We start from the raw sequence: 17,044 nt of genomic DNA, 5'->3' as shown, positions 1-17,044 counted from the left end.
CTGAAGTCCAAACAGACAACATCCACAGCCTTTCCTGCATCCACCAGGCAGGTCACCTGGTCATAAAAGGAGATCAGGTTGGTCAAACACAACCTAGCCCTCCTAAACCCAGACTGCTGGGTCTGATACACTGGCCATCCTGTAAGTGCTGCACGATGACACTCAATATAAACTGTTCCATAACCTGACTGGGTACTGAGGTCAGGCTAACTGGCCTACAGTTACCAGAATCCTCCTTCCCACCCTTTTTGTGAATGGGGGTCATACTGGCCAGCTTCCAGTCATCTGGAACCTCACCACTGAGCCAGGACTGTTGGTAAATGATGGGGAGTGGCTTCACAAGCTCATCTGCCAGCTCCCTCATCACCCTGGGATGGATCCCATCTAAGCCCATAGATTTATGAACATCCAGCGGCTCAGCAGTTCTCCGACTGCCTCCTCCTGGATAATAGGGCAATTGTTCCTCTCCCTGACACCATCTACCAGCCCAGGAGGACAGTTGCCCTGAGAGGAAGCTGTCTTCCCACTAAAGACTGAGGCAAAGAAGGTGTTAAGCACTTCCGCCTTCTCATCTGCAGTTACTAAGTTCCCTCCCATCCAGTAGAAAACAAAGCTTTTTTTTTTTCTTACCCTTCCTTTTGCCATTAATATATTTGTAAAAACTTTTTTTATTATCCTTTACAAAAGTTGACAAACTTAGTGAAAACTGAGCTTCGGCCTCTCTAATTTTTTTCCTATATGCCCTAGAAACCCCCTTGAATACCTCCTGAGAAACCTGACCGTCCTTCCAAAGATGATACATCCTCTTTTTATTCTGAAGTTACTTCAAAACCTCATTGCTCATCCAGGCTGGACGTTTGCCTCGCCAACTCATCTTACGGCACACAGGGACAGTCTGTTACTGTGCCCTCCAGATCTCTGTTTTGAAGCACACCCACCTTTCCTAGACTCCCTTGTTTTTAACGGCTGCTTCCCAAGGAATTCTCAGAGTAAGTCTCCTATATAGGCCAAAGTCTACCGTCCCAAAGTCTAATGTTTTATTGATGTTCCTCCTGATTTCACCAAGTATCAAGAATTCTATAATTTCATGATCACTCTGCCTCAAGTGGCCTCCAACCACCACATCTCACACCAGCCCACCCCTATTTGCAAATAAACAGGTCTAAGAGAGTCCCTCCCCTGGTGGGCTCACCCACCAGCTGTGACAAAAAGTTGTCCTCCACACACTCTAAGAACCTCCTGGACTGCCTCTTTTCTGCTGTATTAAGTTCCCAGCAGATGTCTGGTAGGTTGAAGTTGCCTACAAGAACAAGGGCTAGTGATCCTGAAACATTCTCCAGCTGCCTATAGAATAAGTTGTCCACCTCTTCTTCCTGGCTGGGTGGATGGTAACAGACTCCCAGTAGGATGTCAGCCTTGCTGGCCTTCCCCTTAATTCTTACCCATAGGCATTCAACTTCGTCATCCTTAGTTTCAATACCCATAGCATCAAAAGCCTCCCTAATATAAAGGGCCACCCCTCCACTACTTGTCCCCTTCCTGTCTTTTCTGAAGAGCCTGTAGCCATTCAGTGCAGCACTTTAGCTATGTGAGTTGTCCCACCACATTTTCATGTTGCAGTTTATATTCACTCAGAACTATATTCAATTTAACACAGCTTTTGTTTATATAATGGGATACACAGCTCCCTGTACTCCAAGATGATGAAAACAGCCAGCCTGAAAAACAGCATTTTATTGCCGGAAGGAAGAGCATAGCAAGATTTGTGAGGCAGTGTTCAAGAATGGCCTTCTTTTAAAGTGAAGATTTTGTAATGGGTTTTCAAAAGACATGCTATAAATGCTTTATTTTATTTTTTTATTTGCTTATGCTGAACAAAAAGAAGGAGTTTCAGGCAAAAGTATTCTGACACATTGGAGATGAGACACCATTCCTTTAAAGGGTTACATTTCCTCCTGTTTCTACAACCCAAGGACAAATTAATTGATAATATATGGATGTGAAACTCCTTCCAATGCCAAGGGATCATTTGACTTGAGGCATGATCATATTTTTGTAGAGATGCTCGAAGTTACTGCTATGATCAACGTTTATCACACTTGTACAGAAATGTAGAATTAATGAGTCCCAGCTTTTCTTCACCCGAGTTTCCTTGCTGATGACTCTTCCTCCTTGGCCTACTGCTTCTTTCTTCTCTATCTTCCTTTCTTGATCCCCAAACAAGGACCACTGTCCACTAATTAATTCTTCTTACAGGGGTTAGCTGTGTAGAGAGGAGCACAGCAGGTAGGCCTATCTGCCTTAAATTGCATCTTTTCAGAACCACTTACATCCTCAGTCCTGGAATGACATGACAGAGAATTGCACCAGGTAGGACTATTAGTTTGGGTGCTGTGCTGCTCTTCACTCACCCTGCTCCTCAGCAATTAACGACTGCAAGAGAGGTGTCTAGATACAACAGTCTGCAAATCATCCAAGTGATAATTAAAAGGGGAAAAAATAGCATATATGCTATTTCTAAAGGCAGAATGAGAAATAACAAAATGAAACAAAACAAAAAACAATACCAAAACAGAATGAGGAGGGCAGGTGCTCAGTCAGCTGTTCATGCAAAGAGAACAGTTGACAAAAATACAAGTATGTGGGAATGGCAGCAATGTTTGCTTCCCACAGTTTTAATCAACAGGGCTTTAAAGCAAACAGAAAACTCCCTGAGATTGTCTGGTGGTTTGGGTATAGGCACAAACACATCCCTACACAAACACACATTCACACACTGCTTTTACCAGGCAAACAATCCAGGTAACCAAATTCTACATCTGGACATGGCAAGTTTCCAGACACAAATTTATTCAGTTTTACAATGTCAAACACTGTGTGAGTCTTTGAAAAGTATAAATGGAAGGACAGCATACTTGGTTAGCAGATTATTGCCTATCTCATAGAATCCATGTGTATAATACTAAGGCACACCATTTTAAGACAAATTAATCCATTACAATAGATACTGACAAGATTTTTATGTATTCTGTACACTCTCAAAAATGTAATTTATTTTTTCTTAAACTAGTAAAGCTGGCTGCAGCAGATCTTTAGAAATTGTTAATTGCCTTCAATATTTCTCTATATATGTGGTTGTCCAAGCTAATGAATTCATGTGACATTTAGTACCGTATAGACCCTATGTGTGTTCTTAGCAATAAAAGTAATTCCATTGTAACTAAATCAGTATTTTTTAATAAGCTCTTTTTCCACTTCAGGCCTGAAGAGTGAGGAGGTTATGGACTTCAAGCATTTGATGAAAGAGAAAGCAGATGAAATCAAATACCCTGCAGCATGCGGAAGATTTGACTACCAGACCCAGTGTCACCCTTGATGTAAGGATCATTTGCTCAGAAGTGCCTTTTACATACACCATCAAAACCTTAATATTAAAAAATTTAATATCCTGCAGTAAACGCATGTCTACATAGACATCTTGAACTAAGTAATAAAAAAGTAACTAATTTCCTGTTCTTATCCTTACATTCAGTTAAAAGAAGAAAAAGGGCCTTTAATGAAAATTGTTTAGTGCATTAAAAAACACTTGCATATAAAACTGAAGTAGACAATGTGACTGATTTTTGGCTGCAGAAAGGTCAGAGTTGGCCCCACTTTATGTAGTCTTTCAATTATTTATTTATAGCAGCCCTTAATAATTGATTTATGTACTATCAAAGCTACAGCTGCTACTCAGTCTGGTTTGATTCAAATAAGTATTTTAACCACAAGGGTATAAAAAGTCTCAGATTGTTGCTTTAAGACTAAGGTTTATTCTCCAGGTTAGACTGGATCACTTAATCAGATACCCTCATCTATTCCGTTGTTACTTGACATTCCGAAAGCAGATCATGCACTAGTTCCATGAACAAACCTCTCTGGAATTAATTCCAAATATTGCTGCTGTGTTCAAACACAATCTACACAAGCTGCACGGCAGTGGTTTAAAGGAAAAAGTAACAGGACAAGAGGACACAACCTCAAGTTGCACCAGGGGAGGTTCTTCCCTGAGAGAGCGATTAGATTTTGGAATGAGCTGCCCAGCCCAGGGAGGTGTTGGAGTCAAGAGACCCTGGAAGTGTTAAGCAATGAATGGATGTGGCACTCAGTGCCATGATCTGGTTGACAGGGTAGTGCTGCGTCACAGGCTGGACTCCATGACCTCGGAGGTCTCTTCCAACCTGATTCCGTGAACCCTTCCCTTCCACATGTGGCGTTTTTTTTGCTATTTAACCTCGATGCTGTCTGGAGTCCCCACAGCGTGGCCGAAGCGTGAAAGCCTGGCGCTCGCTCCTGTCCCCAGGCGGATGCCCACGGCAGAAGCAAACACAACCTTACCGCCGAACGCTACACTCCGCACAGCCCGCCTGCGCCCCAACCCGCACAACCCTGACTCTTCCGGGCGTGGGCAGCGAGAAGGGAGGGCACGGGAAGAGAGGAGGGCGCGGGAAGTGCGATGGGAGGGCACGGGAAGAGAGGAGGGCGCGGAAAGTGCGATGGGAGGGCACGGGAAGAGAGGAGGGCGCGGGCGCTGTCGCGCTGTGCACGCGTCACGAGCAGGGGGCGGAGGCAGCGCGGCCGCGCTGCGGGAAGGGCGAGCGGGGTCAAAGGAGCCGGAGCCCCGCGCCCTTGGGCAGGTGGGTGGTGGTCGGGACTGCAGGGGCCTGAGCCAGGCCGGCTGGGCTGGGGCGGGGCATCGCCGCCGGTTCGGGGAGAGCCGGGGAGGCCATCCGTCCATTGTGGGCGGGAGGGAAAAGACGAGCGGAAGAGCCCATTCCCGAGTGTTGGGGGGAAGGTGGGCAGCGGCGGGAGTGGGTCAGGCCATCCATGGCTCTTGGAGAAACCCGTCCTGACCGCTCTCACTGCGCTTAATTAATACTGTCATTGAGTTATTAATTCACCGCAGCGTTGCTGCTCAGGCACTTACAGGTCCAGGGCGTAGCGATGACACGGTCTCCTGTGGAAGTGTTACTGACTTGTGCTTCACGTTTCCTGCAGGATTCAGCGTTCCCATCCCTCGGCTCCGCCTGGCTGAGCCAGAGCTCTTCGCCGCTGCACTTTACAGCCTGGCACCTTGATGGAAACAGATGTTGATGGTCGTCCGAGGTGATGTATGACCGAGGAGCAGGCCTCCTTTTTTGTTTTGCCACAGCTGCAGCCAACTTTGGCTGGCCTTGTATCTGGGATTTAAATTGCCTCTCCTCAGACAATGAGTTTTTCTTGAGTCAGAGCCTAAACTGGGTTCTTCCAAGGCTTCAGCTTTTAAGGACTACAAAGGTTTGATATAATTCTTAAGTGTAGCCTGACATACCTTGTCAGGAAGAAGTTGAGTTGGGAAAATGGGTATATGACTCTAATTATATATATTATTTTTACTAGAATAGAAATTGCAAGAAGTTACTACTAGTTCTACTACTAGGAATTACTAGAATCTGAAAAAAATATTGATCACAACCTTTGATATTTCAAGCCTGAAGTTTCAGCAGAACAGTATAAACTCTATTATACATTTTAAGCAACACACATGCTGTGTTCGGCTTATGGTTTCTAACAGTTGCCATATTTATGAAGTCTCCAACAGATTGAATTCCAAGCTCTTCTTTTAAGGGAGTATGTTCCTCTTATATTGTGCATGTTTTGCAGATATTTGTGGGGGTTAAAAGATTTGAACTCCAGCTGAATAAAACAAGGGCTGAAAATTGAAGGATGGCAGCAAATCCTTCAGGACAAGGTAGGTATTAATTTAAGTATTTAAGGGAAAAGTGAATGCAAAATATCAGTGAAGTCACCATAACTGTAAGTTTATTTTTATGGAAAGATGAAGAAAGAAAAGAGAATTGGGGCTGAAAGCAGCAGAATGGCAGCAATTCTTCACACGCATTTAAGGGTTGAAAAAGACCACTGATGGCTGGGAAGCTCTTTATTACTGAGCATAATGTTGTGCTCAGGGTTAGGAAGTACATATCATGCCTGTGGTACAGTGATCATTTGCTGAAGCTTATTTGAGACACTTACAAGACACTCAGACACTTGGCCTTGGACATGACTTGCAGCTATTGCACTCAAAATCAGAGAAGAGCCAGAAGTCAAATACATTCCATGTCATGTTGGAAACAGCAAGACCCAGGCAGTAATATCTTTCACAGGCAGCAATTGGCCAGGCCTAGGAGAAAAAGCCAGTTAAAACCATAATGGTAACTGCGATGAAATGTCCTTTTATACTAAGATGCATCTCAATTGTATCCTTAAAATAATAAAAATCTTAGTAATGGTCCATCTATCCAGGTGATGGATGTGCTTTAGAGGGGGCTGAGGGTCTGGAGGTGTCACCTAGTAAATTTGAAGGAGGATCTTAAATCGCCCTCTAGAGGTGTTTTCTGGAAACCTCAGGGGAACTCTGAGGCTTTTCTTACGTGGAGGAGCTGGGGAAAGAGTTTCTCAGGTACGGCTCTTCCCTTACTTGGTTATGGGAAATGAATTCTGGGTTCAGTTTCCCAGCAAGTGGAGACTTTTTGCAGGTCTGTGTTTGTGTCCTTACCTCAAGCAGTCCTGCAAACCTTGGTGTTGCTGGATGATACTTCAGGGGGTATCATATGACTCGCTTGGGTCCAAAACACAGATTTTACTTGCGACTTGATGAAAAGGAGGTAGTTTCAGGAATGCCTTTTGAGATTTTGTGAGGTATTGAGAGAGAAGTGCTGCAGATTGCAGAGCTGTCTGTTTGCAAATTTTAACTGAGAAAGTTTTTGGTACATAATGGCAAATCTTGCTTTTATTCTGTGAATACCGAATCAGCATCATTGCAAGGAATAGAATGTTGTCATAGATAGTTAAAAAGCTGTTTTTTTCTTAAATATGTTGGTTTACTGAGAGATGGGATTTTAGTGCCAGAATACATTTGTTTCCCTCCCGATTCCAGAGTCTTGTAATTTCATAGAGCCTTGAAATCTTTTATATTTGAGATACCCTTTACAGACTCATTAAAGGAGCTGTGCAGTTATTATTTAAAAATTGTTTTCACTAAGGAGACAAGAGACTGTCAAATTTAATTACCAAATAAGCTTATAAGTAGTACAATTAGGAAAATTAGAAAGGACCAGGTAAATATAAACAATAGTTCAGGGTTTCTGTCTTTGCTAGATGCAATCTGGTAGTGAAAAGGGCCATGAAAAACACTGTATTTTTAGCTTGCCTCTTGGCATATGTATTAATACTGTTCAAGGAATCCATTCACTTGGACAAAAAGAATACAAGTTTACTGAAATGCTCACCAGGAGGGTTATGAATGGTAGCACTTACTCAGGCAGAGCTGTAAGGATGAATTAAACTTTAGCCTTCTACACAGGTAGACTGTGATGCGAATTTTTTGTACCAAATTACTGCTTTTCCTTTAATTTGTATCAGGTATTTTCTTAGGTGTAAATTTGAGTTTTTCACTGATTACAGATTTGGACTATAAAAGTTAAGATTTTTTGGACCAGACTTTTATTCTATCAGCCTCTTAGAAAAGCACTCTTGGTGGTGAGCTGCATATGAGTGCAGAAAAACCAAGGAGGATTGAATGAAAAGTCTTATTTCAGTTTATTAGTGCCACAGGGAACTGATGGCACAAGACTGACTGTGGCATTTACAAGCAATGGAAGATCTTGCTGTATGCTGCGCATTGTCCACCAGATGAACTCATTGACCAGAGTGATACTCTTTGGTGGGTGGAAATAAGCTTCTGAATTACAGCAAATACTTCCAGGTTCTCAGGAATACACTGCTCCTACTGCAGTACTTCACAGTACTTAGGCAACATGCATTCATCAGGCTGCTCTTGTGGAATGCCTTTGCTTGTGTGTAGCAAGGCTGGAGCCTTGTTGTATGTAACTGAATTAGCCACTCTGAGTCCTCCTAGAGGAAGCCATCTGACATGAGAGAAATGTAAATGTAACTGCTCAGGACAGAATTCTCCTTTTGGTCCTCAAAGGTGGAAAAGATACAGATCCTGTTTCAGACAGGGCTGAACATTTCAGAAAATAAGAGTTCTTATTGGTATGTTGGAAGAAGAAACTCTTGAAATATGAACAGTATTCTAAGTTTCAGGCTGCAGCAATTCTATAGTCTCTTTATGTCCTAAAAGTTGTTTATGCTTTTTCCTAAAGGTATGTGGGGCCATTCACATAGTCTAAGCAGCTAGATTTGGCTCTCCGTTCACCGAGTCTGAAAAGGAAGATTGTGCTGTTCTGCATTGAATTATGTCATCATCTACACAGTTTGCTCTTCCCCATCTGAGTCTGATCTATGTGTAAGCATAGTACTTGAGAACTTTGCAGCCTTAAAGCTGTCAATTACTTACGTTCAGCTATGTATGTAGCTATTTTTTGGAGGCACAGACAAAATACTAATGTATTTTTAAGCAATTCAACTTAATTTACTGAATAACCAGTACACCTTTTGTTTCATTGTTACACAAAGTATATGAAAGCATATCCAGATGTTAATTGTTACTGAGAGTACTGGCATGCAGCAGACTGTTAGATGATGTTTTGAGATGCCAGTCATCATAAGCAGAAGAGGATGTCTAAATAGAATTACTCCATTTTCTTTGCAAGCAGCGTGTGTTTAATAAGGTCTTTACATTCTGTTTTTTAAGAGGGTGCTGCCTCACTTCATGAATGCTGCCATTTATAGAAACATGCACTTCAGTAAAGAAATTACTTCTAATTCTTTCTGAATTGAGCAGGCAGAACAAAATGCAGTGCCTTTCAATGTTCAGAGCTTGGAGCTAACATACAGCTTTTAGAACATTTTCTGAGTAAAACTGTATCTTGGACACAAATTAATTGAGTGTTCTTTAGTGCTGTTACACATCTGTGGATAAATCATAAATGGTGCATCTTGGAAAAAACTTAAACATGCTGTGAATTTGAAGCAACAAATCAAGGAAACACATCAAGGAGAAAAGATAATCAATGAAAAGCAAGAAATTAAAAACAGATAAAGGTAATGCTGTTGCTTGCCATGCAGAGTTTGAAGAACTAACTGCCATAGGTAACAGTTAGATAGGCTGGTAGATAAAATGTTGAGATTAGGTTAAAGAGAGAGGCTTGCTGTGAGCTCTAAAAGCTGCCAGTATCACTCAGCAAGGTTTCAGCTTTCTCTGGCTTTCTGCCTTTCATGTGCAGATAATAGGTGCAAGTAATCTTTCAGGTTCTGTGCAGCTATAATGCTTGATGTCAGAAAGGTTTAAATTCTGCGTGTCCTGAATCGGCTACATTAGAGAGTAATCTGAGAATCTAGGTGCTCAGTTTGACGCTGCCATTAAACTATTTAGCTGCCTTGAACAGGTCATTTTGTGTCAGGAGGGTCATGTCAGCAAAGCAGAGAAAAATACTTACAAACTGCAATATTCAAAGTGTTCCAACTCAAAATATTAGTGCAACTCAGCCCAGAAAAGGGAGGTCTATATTTAAAGCTTTATTAGGAAGTTCTGTGTTTGAAAATATGCACTGGCTTTCACAGATGGGAATCTGGTCTGTACTAAGGACAGCTTTTGATTTTTGCATGTCCACATTTTTAGCACTAAAAAGTAGAACAGACAAATCTGCATATGAAATATTACTCTTTATTTATAATTGAAGTGGGAAACTTCTGTAGGAGTTTCAAATTGGTCTTTATGAAAGCATTTTGGATTCCTCAGCAGGGAAGAATCTAAATTAAAGTCTTGCTTATTTATTGCCAGATATGCTTAATTACTTTCTAAGGATGCCAGAATTTTTCTGTAAAATGGATTTCTCATGTTTTACGCCCTCCATTGTTAACCTTTAAATGAGCAGGCTTTACTTTGCATATTGAAGAAGTTTACCTGCAGGAAGATCACATTGCTCAGATGAGAAGTACTGACATGTATATGTTGAATATGCTCCTCCACTTTCTTAAACAGGCTTTTTTCTCCTTACCAATAACAAATTCTCTTAGGCAAATTACTTTCTCAGCACAGCAGGTTGCTGATGGTCACTGTCTGAACTCTAGTGCAAAATACTGCTTAATAAAAAAACCCAAGTAACAAACAATCAGAAAACACACCACAAAGCTCTTTGTAGGGGTATATGGAAAGAAAAGATACTTGGGTTTCTTCTGAATGCCTCTAGGGTTTCTTCCATGAGATACTGTAACAAGACTCAAAATAGAAGACAGTCTTCTACTGTTTCTGATCACAGTTTAAAAACAGCATTTTAAATGTCTCAGGCTTTTCTGAATCATACCATCTGCTTCATGATAAATTTAAGCATATTTAATCTTTATTTTTTTAGATCACAAACTTATATTAAAAAGTGGTCTCCTTTTTCTTTCCTTAAGCATCATATCTTGTGAATTCCAAACATGCATTTAAATTTATGCAGTTCAGGATAAGCAAGCAGTATCAGAAGGGTGCTGAGTAATAGGTCAAGTATAAAGGTTTTTGGATTAAAATTGTGTAGAATGAGCACACAAACATATGGTTGTTTTAGATCAGGCCCTCTAAGAGGTAATTTGGTCATCCTATCCATGTATTGTCTCCAAAATTTACAAGAAAGTAAAGTCTGGGCAGGCTGCAGCTCAGAGATATTAAATCCTAGGCTGTTGGCAAGATTTGTCAGCCTTTGTATGTCAGCTCTGTTTTAAGGTTTCAGATTCATTGCAAGCACAAGGTCTTAAAAAAAAAATAAAAGAGATAGCGTACAGTACCCGAAGAACGGAGAAACATCAAAGGCCTGAATCAGTACTCTTATCAGAGTTTAAGTGGAGCTAATGCCACATAGGAAGGAGAGATTAGTGAAAATACCAATTAATTAAATGTAATGAAAATCTTATTAACAAATGTCAAAATTATTGTGGATGATCTTACATAAAACCATAGTACAATATAAACAAAAGGCTGTGCTCCTTTCGAGAGCTCTTGAGACACTGAAGTTTATGGATGTGTGTGTATATTAGGCATGGTAGAAGAAAAAGGTGAGTGTTCAACAGCAAGGCAGTACAGATGCATATTGTTATTTAGAGTTGAAGGTTTCTCTGGTGATTGTCTCCTTCATTAAGCCATGCAGATAAAAGGGATACTGGATTATGTAATTGAGCATCTGCACAAGGTCTGTCAAAGAGGATGAACTTCAAGTGCAGCTACTGAAAGTAAATCATTTTACCTTGACATGCAAATACTCTCCTTAAGAGTTACCATATGTGGCCTTCCTCACAGCTTGTGGGCTACCATGCTTTAGTGCTGTCACTAAGACAGTTTGTAGGGCAGGGGCACGGCATGCAGCAATTTCCAGGGGGAATCTTGGACTTTTGTGTGGAGGAAATAAAGGAGAGCTTTACTTTTACTTATCTTTTTTTTTTTTTTTAATGATGTTGTCATAGCTTGTTATTTGTAGAACAGCAGCAAATAAGAGATTCGAGAAGTGTGTATTTCTGCCATGAGGAGTGTCCTTGGTGGCATAGAGGAGTGTAAGAGTCAGCTCTGGAGCTGTTGTCCTCAGTTGTGCTGTTTGGGCATACTGGGCAACAGCAGGGGCTTGTGCATCTGGTTGGTTTGAGGGCTGCAGTGAGATCCTTTATTATATGAGTCCTGTGTAGGTACAGGAGTTTTGCCATATTTGCATTTAGAAGGCAACTTTGAAAAACACATAGATGGCAGCTATTTTGGGCATTTTTGAAATTCTCTCAAGTCACCCTACTTCCTGACCCTTTCTCTAGTATTCAAGGTCGCTTTGGAAGAATGATGAAAACAAATGGAGGCCACATTCTTATATTGTGTACAGACAGTTCAGTAGTTTAAATTTGCTTCTCTATTCCAGCATTTGATCATACTCAGAATAAGGGTAGTGTGTATAGGACACATTATATTTAAACTTTTCTTCATAGATTGAGTGAAACGTGTTTGTATAAACACATGTGCAAGCTTAGTGATTTGCTCATTCTTACCTGTTATATATATAAAATGCTTGTGTTACAGTTTTGACTTCTGACATGAGAAATTAAGCCCCATGCTTATATTACTCCATTGTTATTGTTGAGTTGAACATTCAGAGACTACTTTTTAAATTTAGAGCCTGGTAAGCTTACTTCTTTTTGGAAGGCAGCTATTTGATCATAAACCTTGATTGAAGCTCCAGAGCTGGCTTGGGAAGGGATAGGCTCTAACCTGAGTTTAAAGCCTCTGTTTTAAAGCCTCTGAGTTAAAGCCTCTGTTTATGCATGATAGCTTATGGAAGCTATTGCATGCTGAAAAATGAAGCCTATTTAATAATAGTATTTTCAAATGAAGATCAGTGTATTCATCTTAGAGTAATTTTCTACAGAGACTTCTAATTCCACAGGGTTAGAGTTGGGCCACAGAAGTCAAATAAATATCTCTAATATTTTTCTGTCATTCTCACCAGGTTTCCAGAATAAAAATAGGGTTGCAATCCTGGCAGAACTAGACAAGGAGAAGAGAAAGTTACTTATGCAAAACCAGTCTTCCACAAATCACCCTGGAGCCAGGTATTTTATGTTCTTAGACCTGTTGGGACATCACTGATTACATCAAGGAAAAAAAGCCAAACAGCTAGTGAGCTGTAAACTTAGATAAATACTTAACAGACGTGTATTCTGACCATCTTTAATAACAAGGCAGAAGGACATTGCTCTTTAGGAACGTATTAGTATTTCAAATGGTTTACATAGCATGAATTTTGGCTTATATAATTTCCATTTGAGAATGAGATAATCAGATATGTTTACTCAAGTGTATTAAAGTCTACCATAAAGAAAAACCAGGAAGCAGACACTGAGAAAACATTTCATTATTAAGCTGAAATGCTCTGGGGAATGGAAGTAGCAGACCATTAGGTTCAGGATTTTGTGTGCTTAGAGAAGAGCAATTACAGCAGGAGTGAGTTATTCTTGAAACTCCCTATGTGCAAGACAAAGCCAGTGTATGTTACAGCAGATAATCCTGTAAAAGATGCAGTGTTGTAGGGATGATTCTACACCATAAAGTGTAATAGTCTAATCTGAATTGAAGGGTGCTACTGGGATTTCTCCCATACAAGACAAGAAAATCAGATTTTTGTCATAAATCAGTAACTAGAAAATCACACAATAATTTTTGTGGAGAAATTGGCATCCTTAAACTTCGGGATTATGGTGAAGTGAGTACAGTGCCACATTCTAGACACAGCGTAACCCACAACGCCTGTACAAGAGTCAAATACTCTGACTACAGTCTGAGTGCTGCCTGAGTCTTTTCTTCTAAGAGATTCCATGGCACTTTTAATTCCTTCATAATGTCAAAAAACATGTAGAATACTTGAAATTGCCTGATGTAGACTTCTGAGTGAGGTAAGAAGTTACTATCAATAACTTTATGTAGTTATTATTTGAGCAAAATTGTTGGAAAGAAAATCAGAATATCATACTGTTATGTACAGCTCCTGGCAACAGTGTTTCGGTGCTTCATTGTAAGTCTGACAGAGCTTCAGGGAGTGCTTGTTTACTCTCTTTTTTCTTTAAGGAAATACAACACTGTATTCTAGTGAGCAGAATTAGAATTTTCTAGTTTTGAAGGTGGGCATGGGTGGAACATACAATGCAGCAGTCACACTCTCTACTTTGGTGTGGTGGGCTGATGTGTGATTTTCTAGAAGCTGCCAGTTTTTGATATTGTGCCAAGGATCTTGGACCACAGAGTTGTCAAAATTGAGACCATAAAAATGGTGCAAACTTGACCAAAAGAGCTTGATATACCTAAAACACAACAGTGGCAGGGACAGTGTAAGGGTGAATGAGTTGATTTCTGTACTTGACATGTGAAAATCCTGTATCCAAGAACAGAAGACCTCTCTTGGAAAATGGTAGCTTATGGTACAGCCTTAAGCTTATCTACAAAAATCTTATTGAAAAGTTAGAGGGTACAGATTACAAATTGCAAATTAAATGCTTCCAAAATCACTGAAAATATTGTGTTTTAAATAAACTGAGTAGCACTCTTCTCCAGCAGTGAAACTTATCTTAATATTTGCCATAACCAAAAATTTTTCTGAATTGTTTAGTTTTTGTTATGCATTTAAGCATAGATTTGGCTGCAGATCTTTTCATGAACATGGCTGCTTATCAAAAACTGATTTACTAAATCAGCTGTTGACATTGAAAGCACTGGTAAAATTCTATTGATGAGTGTGCTTGGAATCCTTGTCATTTGTACATCTGTCTCTGTGACTGGTAAGAACAGGGTTTTCAGCAGCAGTCTCCAGTGATAGTTTCAGAGGTAGTTGAGAATTGTCTTGCAATACAGTTCTAATGGCAGCCCTCACCTGATCTCCGTGTTACTTTATATATAGAGTTGGGAGTGCTTTTTATGTCTTCTTTTTGGTTTAAGAAGGCAGACAAGTGCTAAGGTATAAATGACAAGAAAAAACATCAGTAAATTTTAATTTGAAACCTTATGCTGCAGTGAGATAGATATGCTAAATCAGTTTTAGGTACTCCAAACTGTTACCAAGGGATCATCATTTCAGTTAACATTAATAGGAAGCTCCTTTATCATAGGTAATGAACTGGTTCCCTTCCACCAAAGACCTGTTCTTGAACTGAAATCTGCAGAGCTCTTGTTAGTGCTTCTGTTTATAGCAGCTGTTTAGAACAGTCACTCAGTGACTGAGTAGTGGTGAAAGCACAAAGCTGCTTTAGAAATTCCTTGCATTGTCTAACACTGCACCTCAGTGGTTTCATTGACTTCAGTGGGACTCACCCCATGGGCAAAATCCACAATAGGCTTCAGGTTTAGTTTGGCAGGAATTGTTTATGATGGCTCAAATTATACAGCTGTGCTCACTCCATCTACCTTTTTTTTTTTTCTCTCTTAAATTTACAGATAGTAATTACAAACAGTAACTGACAATTGTCAAGCCATAAGTGAAATGACAGCTCAGGAAGTCATAATATCCGTGGCTAGAATGGCAAGAACACATGTTTTGGCTGTGGTTTGTGTCATACCATCTTGTTCTTTCTTGCAGCATTGCACTTGCAAGATCACCTCTGAATAAGGATTTCCGTGATCATGCTGAGCAACAGCACATTGCAGCACAGCAGAAGGCTGCACTGCAGGTGAGCTGATATAGTCAGAGTTCAGTTTGGCTCTGTTTTAGATGTGCATCCCTTCAGAGAGCAGCCCTGCTCCTAGAGATATTGAAAAGCCCCAGTTTGTATCTCAGACTGAGCTCAGAGGGCTCCCCTTGGCCTGCTGGCCATGCTGTTCCTGGTGCAGCTCACTGTGCCAGTTAGGCTTGATCACTCCAGGGGCACACTAAAGGGCACACTAAATTCAGGCTGAATTTGAGATCCAGCAGGGATCTTCCCTAGTGGGGGAGGGAGGGAATATGCAGAACGTCTAACTTGCTGGAGTCCAGCCTTTTAACTGGGGAAGGATATGTAGGATTTCACAAAGGTGTTCCAGAACCATACAGCAGCTGCCTCCCTCAGGTGAACAAGCATATATTTACATGACATGAACAGAATCCTGGTGTCTCCTGTTTGGGATTGTGTCCAGTGGCAGTCTGTGTAGCAGCTGTCATAAACCAAGAATTGCAAGCTGGTTATGGAAGGGAGTGGAAGTGGAAACATGGGGTCTAGTCAAAGAAGAGCAATCAGGAGTTGGTTTGCTCCACCTCCATGAGGTCAGCTAAAATGAGCAGAAGAGAATGTCCAGGTTAATTATCTTGATGGGCCCTATTCTGATGTAGCTGATCTAATATGCTGGGTTTGAATTTGACTATCAGAATTAAGGAGCAAACTGGGAGAAATAAATAATTAATGCTGCAGAAGCCATGAAGTCTTAAATCATGTCAGTGCTGCAGGGAGTTATGCTTTAACAAATGCTTTTCTCTTTCCAGCATGCACATGCACACTCCTCAGGATACTTCATAACTCAAGACTCTGCATTTGGAAATCTTATTCTTCCTGTCTTACCTCGACTTGAGGCAGAATGAGGAATGTTGTTTGTCTCAGAAATTCAAGATCCATAGCAGGAGCTGTCTAACATTTTAATTTCTTTATGTATCTTCAAACCTACTTTTTTTTTCTGGGTTCTTGCAAATGCCATTCAGGAGTGTGAGCTCTAGTGATGGGGAAATAGTGTTGAAAAATTTTTATCCTGTATTTCTGTTCCTCTGTCAGGTCAAAGTCAAATGCAAAACTTTTCTTGGAGTTTGAAGTGCACAGGGTTTGCTCTTCCCTGTTTCAGTGCTTCCTTTAAATAAATGTCCAGACCACAGTCACCAAGAGATGCACAATCTGACAGCATTTGTGTTTCTTTTTATTATGTTTAGGTATGATTTTTGTAATGAATAATGAAAATTATTTCTCTCCATCAAAACAGATACGAATTTGTCAAATGCATCAGCCAGTCTTCCTCCCCCAGCCTCTCCTATGCAGGAACATTTCTAGTGTACTGTTTGCCGTTGTAGCATCATCTGGTCTTAAGTCCGTAGTTACAGTGTGTCTGCCTCTTACCCTGTTGTGAAATATGAAAATGAATTAAAGTGGGAAAAAAGCAAATGTTTCTAACAGTCTTTTTACAGACAAAATGTCAAAAGTTCTCTGGACATCTCAGATGGGAAGTTGTCTGCAAAGACCATTCCATTTAAAAGGCCAAATTTTTCTCGTTATGCCTTTTTCAAGACTTAGTGTGTTTTATTTTTGTTCACTTTTTTCCTTGGTGTTTTTATCTGTGGTAAACAATTCCAGTTTCCTGCTGGAAGAAAATCTATTGATCTTAAGGTAAATTATTTTGGAATTGTGATTGTGCTACTTAAGTAGTGCTACTTGTGATTGTGCTACTAAAGTAACTTAGAGTGAAAAATAGTCCTTACTTAGACTTTCTTATATCTCCACAGCTTTGCTTATGCAGTTATGCTGCTACACTGATTGCATTGCCTATGGAGGCAAGTTTTGGAAAACAGAAAAGAGCAGGAAAACTTACATGAGAATGATAAATCAG

At 40.4% G+C, this 17,044-nt stretch overlaps 1 protein-coding gene across 2 annotated transcripts; it reads left to right on the top strand.

Annotated features, from left to right (window-relative positions):
• Positions 1-4,247: 4,247 nt before the first annotated feature.
• INIP (INTS3 and NABP interacting protein) lies at positions 4,248-16,712 on the top strand. Of its 2 annotated transcripts, XM_054004139.1 has the most exons (6): positions 4,586-4,676; positions 5,038-5,145; positions 5,683-5,770; positions 12,447-12,549; positions 15,063-15,153; positions 15,939-16,712. In XM_054004139.1, exons 3-6 carry the CDS (start codon positions 5,746-5,748, stop codon positions 16,032-16,034), a joined length of 315 nt encoding a protein of 104 aa, XP_053860114.1. In that variant the 5' UTR covers positions 4,586-4,676; positions 5,038-5,145; positions 5,683-5,745; the 3' UTR covers positions 16,035-16,712. The 2 variants fall into 2 exon arrangements, with proteins under 2 accessions (XP_053860113.1, XP_053860114.1); XM_054004138.1 differs by lacking the exons at positions 5,683-5,770; positions 12,447-12,549; positions 15,063-15,153; positions 15,939-16,712 and having other exon boundaries at positions 4,248-4,676; positions 5,038-5,144.
• The last annotated feature ends 332 nt before the right edge of the window (positions 16,713-17,044 follow it).

This window comes from Vidua macroura, chromosome Z (assembly GCF_024509145.1).
Source record: "Vidua macroura isolate BioBank_ID:100142 chromosome Z, ASM2450914v1, whole genome shotgun sequence".
Taxonomy (NCBI): Eukaryota; Metazoa; Chordata; class Aves; order Passeriformes; family Viduidae; genus Vidua; species Vidua macroura.
The sequence above is the reverse complement of the archived record's forward strand: the minus strand, read 5'-3'. Positions and strand labels throughout refer to the sequence as shown.